The sequence below is a fragment of the Morone saxatilis genome, unplaced genomic scaffold, assembly GCF_004916995.1.
Source record: "Morone saxatilis isolate NCDOM2014 unplaced genomic scaffold, NCSU_SB_2.0 Contig20, whole genome shotgun sequence".
NCBI lineage: Eukaryota > Metazoa > Chordata > Actinopteri > Moronidae > Morone > Morone saxatilis.
This window is the reverse complement of record NW_023339763.1, coordinates 3196878-3210004: the sequence shown is the minus strand read 5'-3', so window position 1 is coordinate 3210004 and position 13127 is coordinate 3196878. Positions and strand designations below refer to the sequence as shown.

Genomic DNA, 13127 nt, shown 5'->3' with positions numbered 1-13127 from the left:
GATTTAACTCTTATTTTTCCGCTTTGGTTTGAGACACCGGGGCTCAGCAATGTGTAAGTATTTAACGTTACACACAGGAGTACAGGGATCTGGAGTGGAGGCATGGAGACTTTAAGGGATGGCTGAAATATATGCTGATATAATAAAACACATTTATCAATATTTGCTTTGAAAAGTCCCTAAATGAAGATATTTGAACTCAAATCTTCACACATTTTTCCAAATACATGTATTTTTTCATTAAACTTAAGCCTATCACTTGTGCCCATAACAGATCATTAAATTAATTTCCATTTTCCCAACATGTTATTTTTAAAATTAATCTAAATTAATGTGTTAAATTCTGCTTTGGGGGCAGAAACCACCGCTCTGTTCTTTCAGGAGAGGTTAAACCAGTTGCTTCACAAAGTCACACATCTGAAATGCATCTAAGCTAAGATATTTTTATGTTATGTTTATTTGAATACTATAGTCCTGTTAACAGCTAATAACAGCTATCAGAATTAAATAATAAGAGTAATAAAGTACAATAAACAAAGTTTGCATTGGCAATATCTGAATCTGATGGGTCGCAGAATAAGATGCAACTCCTGTTTGTCTCGTAATTATGAGATAGATGATTACATGATACATTCATCTTTTGATCTGTAAAATGTTAACAAAACAAACAACCCCACAGTGACTTTTAAAAATGTCTTAATTTGGTCATAAACCCAAATATATTTATTCTAGAAGACGATGGAAATCAGTAAATATTCACATTTTAGAAGCAAATATTATTCGATTATCAAAATACTTGCTATTTAATTTCCTGTCATAAATTAATCTGCTAATTATTGAAGTTCTAATTATTAGATAACGTCTCCAATTCTTGTCTTTGGTAACTGCAGAGTGCTCCTGTAGAAATCCTCTAAAGTATCCTCTAGTACTCGTCAAAGAGTGAGGTGAGTACGTTCTTTATACTTTATTTATAGTAACGAATAAACTCAATTGCAGGTATTGAAGGTACAAGTAAACAGCTTAACCTGAATAAGAACTTAACCTGAGCTGTGGACATTTGCCAGGTTACTTCTTCCACATAAAGTGAGGAAGAGCTCTCGATGTCTCCATCACACTGTAGGAGACTGTAAACACTTTGATAAGAGCTGCAGTGGTTGTCAAAAGAGGGTACTAACGTAGATGACGTGCTCGTTGTAGCGGATGAGCAGGTTGCGGAGGATGCCGGCTTCGTTGAGGTCGCCCAGGCGGATCATGTCCTCCACCCCGTGGATGGAGGTCGGGTGCATGGGTTTGATGTTGGTGGCATTCTGAGGGGAAATCCAGTGTTCCTGTGTGAGAGGAGTAAGAGGAGATTACAACATTGCTCTGTGCGCTTTGTCTATGAGGTGAGGTGTCAATAAGTTGCACCTCATTAGGGGGTGAGAGAGGAGCTCTTTCTTCCAGACAAAGCAGCCTATTGATCAGGGGTGTGCCTTGATCTCTGACCTCAAGTTACCTGAAGGAAAATGGGTTCAATGGGAACCCACAAGTCTCCCTTTTTGCAGATATGCCCACTATTCTAATCCCATGCAGTTTGCCTGGACAGTGACTAATAAGATGAGACACATACTTCATACCACCCCCTGTATAAGGCGGTGCCCCTCTTGTAACACCCCAGTCAAAGAAAAGACACTTCATAGCCTGGTCTCATTCCCAGGTTATCAGATATAGACGCGAGTGGTGCTCAGTTAACTGCAATCTGAAACTTCCCCGCTGGATGCCGCTAAATCCTACACACTGCTCCTGGTAAATAAAATCTTTTGGCTTTTAAACTAGTTTTTGAGTCTTTATATGTTGCTGATAACAATCAGTTGAGCTATAATGTGTGTGTTATTATAGTCATAGTATTTTAAGTAATGTCCATTGCACAATCTATTGCAATATATCCTTTTCACCACACATCGTTCTTGTATAAATATGACAAATAAAGATTAATTTAAAGTGATTTTAAAGTAGAGTACAGCGGGTAGGAAGTGTGTAAGCTGTGATGAAAGTTTACACCAAACAGTACAACAACTGTACCATTTACCCACAATGCTGCAGTCCCACATCATACAATGTTATTATTACTGACAGAGATGAAGGACAAAACTACAGAAGTAAGACAAAAGATGAAATAAACTCTAAAGAATTCTACTTTTAAGAATCAAAACCACTAATAAAAACAACAGGAGCAGAGAAACTTGATTTTACTGAGGCTCATAACTCTAAAATACAATTAACATGTGAACAAACAATCATATCCATTCAGACACATACAGTAAGTGTGTACTGAGCACCGGTGTACTTCCTGTTGCGTTGTGGACTTACCCTGCCTTCATCATCCAGAACCTGGATCTGACCAGAGTCGCACAGTTTGACCACGGCTCCCACGGGGACGTCAAACTCTCGGCCCGTTTTAAGGTCCAGCCACACATAGTCCCCCTGCATTATAAAACACAGCTCTGGTTTTAACTCTGAATTCATATTAAAAACACAAAATGGTGAACACATTAATGCTCGGGGATTATCTGTGATGTAATGTTAGTGATGATATTGTGAAATTTGAATACAAAAGCTCAATTGGAAGGTTAAAAAAAACTAAGATATAACAGTTTTTAATACATTAAAATATCAATAAATAGCATGTATGTTCGTTGTTGGTATATTGGTAACATTTTGTGACATCAAAATGAATAGAGATACAATCAATGAGACACAAACATAAAACAGTAACAGTTACAAAACACATTATATATTTATTATTTTGTTTATTTTATAATAAAAAATAATATACTGTAATGACAATACTGTAATAAAATAATATGAATTGATAATACAGTATAAGACTAACTTTTATGTCAATTTGTATTTAATTTTAGGGCAATAAAGAGACAGGGGAGGTAAGAAATAGGGCTAAAGTGACTAAAACCTGCATTTTCATAATAACAATGACAAAATATAATAAATAATATATATTAACAATCTGTCTTAAAGTCGAGATCAATGTAAAATATTTAACAATAAATCATTTTTATACATTTAATTCACTAACTACAGACTTTAAAGAGCTTAATGATGAATGAAAACCAATAGATTGTATTAGGAGACAGGCAGCAAACATAATGTGAAGGACAGATATTAAAGTATAATTACTGAATGTGAGAAATTAATATGTTGTTATACACACACACACACACACACACACACAGACACAGACATATTAACTGTTTACTGGCATCTTCTAGTTGTTTTCATCCATCTATTGTATTTAATGGACTGTTTCTTTTCTATTCCTTCTTGTTTTTTAAATTTTTAAGTTTGGCAGTAATTATTTCATCTCATTTAAAATATATTCAATTGAAAGAAAAGTGATTCATGATGAAACCGTTTCCATCTCAGCTTGACTCAACCCAACTGATGATATTGTAGCTTTTCCCGTCTCCAGTCGCTGGTTTTAAAACGAAAGAAACATCACCTGCTTTAGTGAATCTGAGTTTCAGCTCATTGTTTGACTGTCTGAACCACAACTTTACTGTTCTGGTTCACTCTCATATCCTCATAGAGCCTGTTTTCAGTGATGAAGCTCTAAAAAGCCACAGCTAGTCTCTGATGAACGTCCAAATATAAATCCAGTATTCACTGTTTTCCATACACAGAGCAACATTATCATTAATCTGGAGTCACCTGTTGAATTTCAGTCCAACATTCACTCTCTTTTAGCGTTTTAAGAAGAAACACTTTACAATAATCTTCCTAATGTGGACCCATTGATTAAACTCCATCATAGTGAGTTGGAGAGTTCTTGTGTTTGTCTGACATTAATGGAACAATGTTGTCTTCAGCTGTAATCAATGTTTGAATAAAAGCTCTTATCGTAGAAAAACTCTTCTCTTTCCACCAAAGAACATCTTTTATTTCTGTTGTATTATCTGACACTTTCACTCTGTTCTTACTCGCCTCCTGTGTTTGAACTCGCTGTTTTCTTTATCATGTCAGTTGCTCTCCTTTAATCGGTTTCTGTGCCTTGTGGTTATTTCATTATGTATGTTGGATAACTGGGAAATATTTAAATTGCATCACGCAGACACAGTTACCTACTTTTTCAGCTGCCAACTCTCTGAACGGGAGGATTTAGTCTGAAAAAAGGCTTAAAAACCTGACCACCTTCAGCTCAATATGGACATGATGTAACCCCCCCACCCCCTCCGGCCTCAGAGCTTTATGTTGTTTGGGTATGTAACACTGGGTGAGGTCTAATTTTAGTGTCTGTCAAGTGACCAGCCAGGTTTCCTGCCAAATACGGAGCAAATTTTAACCGGATTTCGAGAAAATCGTCAACAAAAAATGCGAGTTAAAGGTTTTATACATATTTTGTATATAATATTAGATTAATATAAGAACATTAATATAGCTGCAAACAACATATTTGCTCACTTTGTCTGTTTAGATCACCAAGCATCGACCATATGCAGCTGTTAGATTTCAGTAGAGCAACTTAAACCCGTTGAATTAAGGATTTATTTTGACTGAACCAGAGTTGGTGATTGCTGGAGCAGAGTAAAGACGTTTCCGGTTATTTTGTAGGGTAAAATGAAAAAGAGTGTGTTCTGACTCCTTTCTATCAGAACCAGCATTCACTGTTTCGGACTTGGTCCACCTTTGATAGGTGATGACCTCTGCAGACCGGGAACACCCCACAAGAGCTGCAGGTTTTAGAGATGCTCTCAGTCGTCTAATAATCACAATGTGGCTCTTTGTCAAAGCCGCTCAGATCCTCACGCTGCCCATTTTTCCTGCTTCTAACATCAACTTAGAGGATAAAATGTTCACTTGCTGCCTGATATATCCCCGACAGGAGCCCTGATTACCAGATAATAAGTGTTATTCACTGTCAGTGCTCATAATGTTACGGCTGAATAGCTAAATAACTGAAAATAATCTTATCCGGAAACAATTGTGCTTGAAGTTTTCAATACTTTCTCACCTTTCTAACCTCCTGGTACTTAACAAATATTGTGCACATATGAATATTTTATCATGATCTCAACATAAGAGGAGATAAAAACAATCTATGAAGGACTATAAATGCTTTTTGCTTCTATAGAGATGAAGTGACTTACTTTGTGAGATGAAAACAAACTGGATCTACCACATGTGGCACTTTTCATTGTTTGTTTGCAAACACTGCGGCACCAATCTCAGCATTCAGCCGCGCAGTCTAGACCCTGACCTTAAGGATGCTATTTCTTGCTTCCATTTAACAACATCCAGATGTAGCCCACTGAATGAGATTCATAGCTGAGGCTCTGAGCTGAGATTGAGTCGTGCCCCGCAGGACTCTGGGAGGAGAAAGGCACCGGGATCTAGTTATCGAAGAGAAACTATCGATGGTCTGATATGAAGTAAACCAGACTGAGAGAGGAGACGCTGCTGCTGCTGTATTTAATCTGCTGGGACTTTATTATGTTACTGAAAACAACAGCTCACACATTTAGGTTTTTTTTACTTTATTTATATTACATATGTTTAATTTTCTTACAATTTATTTAATGTCATTTTTTAGCCATTCTAGTGGAAATGTTTTATTTTACAAGGAGTCTCTTATAATCTGTAATTTACCTGCAACATGAACTATTTCCTGTAACCTCCTGTATGCTTTTCTTTTTTTAAATGAGCTATTTTTGTTTGTTTATGTAACTGTTGCTTATGTTATAGTTATTATTGTGGAAAAATAAGAAAATCCATTCAATTAGCAACAGTAAATCCGGTCTGTCTGTCTTTGGATTTCTACTGTGAGCTTTGGACAACAATACTAAATAGTTTGGAGAGTTTCCAAACCAAAAACACAAGAATAAAAGTGTAAAGAACGGATTAAACTGTTAAGAAAATCAACAGCTGCAGACATTAGCCATATTATTAGCTAACTGTATTATAACGTGTGGTTGGAAGCTACACTGCAAAAATATCAAATATAATAAAATGATTGTTTTAAAAAATGCTTAAAGAGAATTATTGAAGAGGAAACTAATAAACACTCGTTGGTGAAATGATGATAATTGTCTGTTAGTTCATGAAACATCCAGTCGGAGCTTGTTTGTTCTTTTGTTTTTGTGTGTTTGTCTGTAAATTGTGTTAATTGTTACTGTTTTATTTACAGTGTATGTTCATTATGATGTGACGAGTAATGTGAGTGAGTATATTTGTATATTATTGTCACTACGACGTGTTTGTTTGTATCTGTTTGTATAACGCATAATAAATCATTATTATTGAATCTCACCTGCACAGTTTGTTTTATTTCTCTTATTTGTGATTTTGTTGTGTTTTATTGTGAAAATCTGAACCATGTAAACTGCGTGGACCCCAGGAAGACTAGCAGCTGTTATGCAGAAGCTAAAAATGGGGATCTTAATAAACAAACAAACAAACAACAAGAGGTAAATAAAATAACATGATGAATATTTGTGTGAACTGACCCTTTAACAATCTTAACACCCTCCGTTTGCCACTTAATTAATCCATAATAACTCAATTTGCTGTATCTGACTTTGCTGTTGGAAGAATCTCATTATTTATCAGCTTCCATCTAATCTTCCACTGATATTATAATTTCCTTATTGCTTATCTTAAACAGGCCTTTTTATGAACGTTGTCACCTACAGTTTGGCAGCCTAAAGAGAGAACAGTCTGCTAACAGGGAGAGAAACTTTCTGCCCTCATTGAAAAGCCAGACACCCTTGAAACAGGTATCAGTACTGGGGCATGATGGGTAACTGTAAAACGAGGCTAAAACTGTGTAAGGGGTAATAAATGGTCTATAACAGGGTCTCAGACATGGTGCCTGAGGGCCTGCAAGTAGCTCATAACAGAGGTTCCCAATCTTTTTCTTTAAAGGACTTCTGTCATTAAGTGAACTGACGACCTTGAATAAGTGACATATTTTATGTAAATTTCACAGTTCAGTTCACTGTTCAATGAACACAACAACTGCAGGAAGTTTGTGTAAAATGAGCCTTTAAATGACTTTTAAGTATTTTTGTTTTTATTATTTCCTATGAGTATTGCATCAGAGATGGGTTTTTCTTATACTTTCAAAGACTTTTTATACAATCCTGTCTGTATTATGTTGTTTTTTTATGTTTTATATAATCATTCATACTAAATAGGCTTCCTTTATGACAAAGTCAGTGTTTTCTTCTCCCTGATATCCATTGTTTTAATGCAGGTTGTTGAGCTGTAAGTAAAGTGAATGTAGCTTGTGTTTAGGTGCTCAAAGTTTATATTTTAAATAATAATATAAGTTTTTCATTTAGTTTTTCCCCACAGAAATGAAGGGAATACTGAGAATCTACCTTAATCTATCTTAATAAAGTTTTCTTACACCTCTTACAATCAAGAAGGCCTCCTGACCTCCCTGGTGAAGCTTTGGCGACTCCCACAGAGCTCGTTGTATAATCCCAATCTTTAATATTGTGTTTCATAACACTCGACTACACACACAGACTAACCTTTATTACACCTTCCGAGTTGAATCCGTGCTTCCCTTTGTGTCGCGGATGGCGGCCTAAGCCTTTGTCAACTTTCTCTGTGTAGTAATTTTAGATTTTCTATCAGTTAATTGACTTTACGTTGATTAGGCGAGCTGAGTAAATTGACACACCTCACCCGCAATCCCAAATCAAATTGGTTCAACCCTGTATAAACAGTATAAAGATGACTACAGGTGAAAATACACTGTTATTCTACTGAAAGCATCAGTTTAACGTGGATGTTCGAGGCACACAGACCTTTTCTTAACCCCTCGCTTTCTCCTCTGTGTCTCAAATATAAAACTGAAATAGGTACTTTTCAAAGTAGCAAACGGTTATATAACTACATTATTATATTAATACAGAGGACGAGTGATAAGAGTCCTTCTGTTAATGGTTGGTATAAAGTTATATTCTACAAAGTCTGGCAGCATTATTTGATGTTTCTTCTTTTAGAGTCTCTTATAATCTGTGATTTACCTGCAACATGAACTATTTCCTGTAACCTCCTGTATGCTTTCTCTTTTTAAACGGAGCTATTTTATGTGTTTGTTTGTTTATGTAACTGTTGCTTATGTTTTGTGTTATTATTGTGGAAAAATAAGAAAATCCAATAAATATATTGTTTAAAAAAGGAGTATACAGAGTAACCCTGCCGACAGTTGTCTCCCTTTAGGTAACCTCAATCACAGTTTAGTCGGTCTGTCCGTCTTTGGATTTCTACTGTGAGCTTTGGACAACGATACTGAAGAGTTTGGAGAGTTTCAAAATCCCAAAACACAATAATAAAAGTGTAAAGAATGAATTTAAACTGTTCAGAAAATCAACAGCTGCAAACATTAGCATGCCCAGCTACAGTAGCAACCTAGCATTATTTCCAAAGGCAATAATTAGAGTATTAGAAACTAGAGTTTCAACGTTAGCTTTCCCAGAATCACCTTTAACACTTTAAAACTAGGACGAACACAAACATTGCTGCTCCTATATTTCCATCATCAGCTGCTGAAGATACAGCTTTAGCCTCCAACGTTAAATCATGTTCACAGCCATCAAGTTCATATTTACAGGCTTTAGGTTTTATAAAACAGCAGCTGGAAACTCCACAGTGATTGTGGAGGTCAACGGTCGACTGTGAAGATTTCCTTAAACTGAGTTAAATAACAGGATGTGAGATGAAAGCAGAAAATGACCTACCTGCTGCAGAATGACCATGGTTCAGCCTCGGGTTGATAGCAGGACATCAGACGTCACCATGTGTGGGCTCTGCAAAGGAGACAATCAGACGTCATCCAACTGAAGGAACAAACTACTTCTGCAGAATTAAATATATATAAATGTAAATAATAATGTAAAGAAGTCTATGGAGTACAAAGTAGAAAACAGCAAAACATACAAACTCTATACTTAAATGTATTGAGCTTTATTACCAACCGTTACCTTTACAGATGCTATAAGAACTTGTTTCGTCTGACTTGTTATGAACTTACAAAGTTATTTTTTATTTAGTTGTCCTGTCTGCGAGGATGTAAGGGACGTATTTTTTAGTAAAATGTCTATTTATGTTGATTTCTTTTGCTAACTTTGTCTGCAGATAGTGAACAGTGGGGTTTTTATGGCATTGTTTGCTGGAAACAGCTGCTTACTGCTGATCCAAAACAATGAACTAAAAAGGCACTTTATCAATTTCTTATATATACATACTGACTGGACTAGATACGTATGATTCAATACATACAGGGGAGTCAATAATCAACCAAAGCCTGGTTTCTTTGTTGTCCCAATGTTGTAAATGAAGCAGCTGTTTAGTTTTTCAGTTTTAATAAAAAATGCTTAAAATAAGAAGCTTCTGGTGCTTTAATTTAAGACAAAGTCACTTATTTTTATTGTGCTGTTTGAAGAAATTGTGTCCCATTGTAAGATTCTTTTGACCAAAATACTAAACTCTATCTTAAATAACTGAGTTTTCATTGCTTGTAATAACAACTTGCTTAAACTCTTGGCATTTCTTTAGGTTTTTACAGTCTTTAGGAAGGCTAGAAGTTTAGATTTATTTGCTCAATACAAGAAAATGTTTTTGTATATTTTAGAATATTTGGGTTGTTTCTAGAAGGGCTGTTTTGTCAGTGTGACGTGTAGACTTGAATACAGAAGTTATCTCAAGACACTGTTCATATAGAGAAGGTCTAAATCGTACTCCTTATAAAATTATTTACACCCAACAATTCCCACCATGAGCAAGCACTTGGTGACAGTGGCAAGGAAAATCTTCTTCCTAAGCTAGGCTAATTTCCACCCAAAATAAAGCATCTAAATTTAAATTCATACCACGCAGTATCATTAGTTAGAGACCAGCCATGTGGTTGAGCTGGACACAGGAGACCAGAGAGGGAAAGGGGGGGGTTTAGGGGGTTAAAGGGTCTGGTGGAGGCTGTTAAAGGCTTAATTGGATTCCTGGGACTAATCCCATCGCTTAAGTACGAGCTGTAGTCGTTGCAGTTATGACTGCTGAATCATTTTCTCCCCCACTCTTTCCTTTTGTTACCCTCGTTAACAATGACGATGGTACAGTACTGGATACAGTACGGTGGCCTTTTTGTTTCCAGTATTTTGACTCTTTGCACATTTTTCAGCTGTAAACATGGCGAACTTTAGCGTAAAAGTGACATTTTATAGTAAAAGAAAGAGAGAAATAGCAACTGTTTACTGCCTCAGTCCTTATTTGTGTGCAGAAACCCCCACTTTAAATGCTGGAGCTGTGTCCAGTGTGTTGCTGTATTGAAATCAAATTGATATTTGAAGGAATTACTGAAGCAGAACTGAATAATTCAGATGAAATGTGAAGTGGAACTGAGATTACCTTTTTCCCTGCTGATTCCTTTAAGGGAATACAAACAAGTTAGAAACATAAATAGCTTCAAACAAGCCCAGACTGTATGAGTGATGAAGGTAGCCTATGTCACAGGGGGCGGGGGGGGCTAAGTGTATTAATGATCCATTAGAGGTTCGATAAGCAGATTAACATTTAGTTGAATGTGCCTCGCTACAAGAAAACTCGGATTCATCTTGAACAGGAGCAGTAAACCTCGTGGAGGCCTGCAGATATACAGCATGAAGTTCATCCACATGCAGAACGTCACAATATGCTCAGCTAATGCCAAGACAGAGCCTCTTATCCAGAACCACAGGGAGCCAACCTGACATCTGTCCCAAACACAGACCTATAGATCTGTACTTAAACTCCACAACCCACCATGGGAAAGCACATACAGACACGAGCCTAAAGTTCTGGTACCTGTAGAGTTTCCACAATTAATTATTTTAGCTGTCAAAGTCCCGTTCCTAAGAAGCTGTGATAGTGACAGAGTGGAACTGTTAGCAGGAGCAGTGAGTTTCACTTTGTGGTCACTAGAAGCAACAGATTGTGTTACTGAAAGATTGTTTTTGAGACAAACACAATGCTATTTCTTTCACAAAAGGGATGTATTATCATTTCTGTGGTATTAATTTAGAGCTTTCACCACACAGATTACAAACAAATGCCGAGTTCAACGCGTCATTATAACCCAACAGCTCTTTGCTGTGGTTGGGAGGACTCTGTTTCCCGACCTGCGACTATCTGGTTTGAGCAATTTCGCTGAGTTTGGGTCAAACTTGGGAGATCACAAAATCACCCCAGAATCCATCTTGCCAGGCTTCAATCTAGTGTCCTTTGAGGAAGGTACCGGCAGCTACGGGGAGTTGGTGTTACGCAGCGAGAAGACACAACAATGGTGGTTAGAGTAGAGGCTGCGATATAGTTTTAGTTATATCAGAACTGGAGAGTTTTTATTCAGTGAAAGAAGAGCAAAGAACGACACTGAAGAGATTATTTTTTGCTCTTTTCCCGACTGACTTCACTCAGAGTTTGACTACGTTTTGTAGTTCGTTGACCTGATTAGCTGAAGTTTAATCAGCAGCTGAGTGTCTGTTCTTATTCGGTATTCGGGTCAGGTCCTAAAGACGTTGGTATGATCTGGGTTTGGGTCTCAAGGTTTGGGTATAGAGGTTATAGAGACTTCTGCAACCCAACAACACTATGAGGAGAACTGTGAGTTAGTTTTAAGTCTGTCAGGACGTAATATTTTGTGAATAAATAATAATAATTAAGTGTTTGTTCACAACCCTGCTGTTTTCATTTCTTTACAGGTCATTGTAACTGATAATAATAACAAAAATAATTGTGTAATACTGTATACAGTGATATTTTCAGAGACAGTTATCGTACGTCTAATGTCAAAATGCTAACAAGCTGATTTCAAGAAGGCGTAACGTTTACAGTCTTCACTATCGTAGTTTAACGTGTTAGCATGCTAACATTTGCTTATTAGCTCTTAACAGTTATGGCTGATGGAAATTAATTTTGCAGGTTTTTGGTAATAAAATGTAAATTTTGACCTGATGATGGGTACTAGATGAAAAGTTAATATCAGAGTTATTAGGATACATCATCTGGGGGGTTTGTACAAAATTTAATGCTGATCCATCCAATAGTTGTTGCGATATTTCAGTTGGTACAAGACTTAGTGCCAATCCATGTACTACATGTTGAGATATTTTATAGGATAATATTGTTGGTGTTAGAAGTCAGTAGGATTCATCGTCTATCCAACATTTTATCAGATATTTTTAGTCTGGACCAAAACGAGGTTACAGCCCTGATGTAATGTCAGTGGGTCAATGTGTTACGTGCTACAAAGGAATTACTGTTAGTTTCTTGGTTCTATAATCAGCTCATATTTGATGGTTTTATTGTTCATTGTTCATAAATAAGAGTTATTTATTAAGTCGGATCCGTATTAATGTGTTAAAATACCAAAGTCAAAGAATAACGCCAACAAACTAACTCAGTGGTTCCCAACCTTTTTCTTTAAGGAACCCTTTTCTATAATATATTAAACTGACTAAGTGACATATTTTATTGATATATTTCATATTATATCAAAACTGTGAACCCAAACAGTGAACTCAGTAACTGTAGGAAGTTTGTGTAAAACAAACAAAGTGATTTGGATGAATTTTAAGCAGATTATTTCCTGTTTATGGAACTTTTTATACAATTGTCTGTCTGTATTATGTATTTGTATGATGTTAAACAATCATACAAACTTAATCTGCTTCTTTTGTGACAAATTCAGTGTTTTTTTCTCCCTGACGTTTGGCATTAGTTTTTTATTAGACTATTTACTTTTCTTCTAAGAAATGAATCAAATGCTGAGATATAAACCTACTTGTATATATTTTTTTTATAGTTTTCTAGCACGCCTTGAAATCAAGGTTGCGAATCACTGAACTATAGCATTATTTAAAGGCAGCAGTTGACCTGCAACTTCTGTGAAATTAAAATGACTGTTTTTGTCTGTATTGAGTCTGGATGCTTTGGACAGCAATAATGGCTGTTACTGGTTAAACAAAAGGATTATAGGTTCCTTTCCACAATACTGTCAGACACTATAATAATAATAATAACATAATATAATAATCTGAGTCTGTCAGTGGCAAAAAAACAAGATTATTTAGACCCCAAAACAGGTCAAATTA

General features: G+C 36.1%; 1 protein-coding gene across 1 annotated transcript in view; it reads right to left on the bottom strand.

Moving 5' to 3' along the window:
• The window catches only part of myo7ab (myosin VIIAb), a 44865-nt gene extending 36103 nt beyond the window's left edge, over positions 1-8762 (bottom strand). Inside the window, exons 1-3 of the mRNA XM_035666787.1 lie at positions 8745-8762; positions 2350-2463; positions 1176-1328 (exon numbers count right to left, since the gene is read on the bottom strand). Of these exons, the coding sequence (XP_035522680.1) occupies positions 1176-1328; positions 2350-2463; positions 8745-8762 (285 nt within the window). The remainder of the gene's footprint in view (positions 1-1175; positions 1329-2349; positions 2464-8744) is intronic.
• Positions 8763-13127: the final 4365 nt, after the last annotated feature.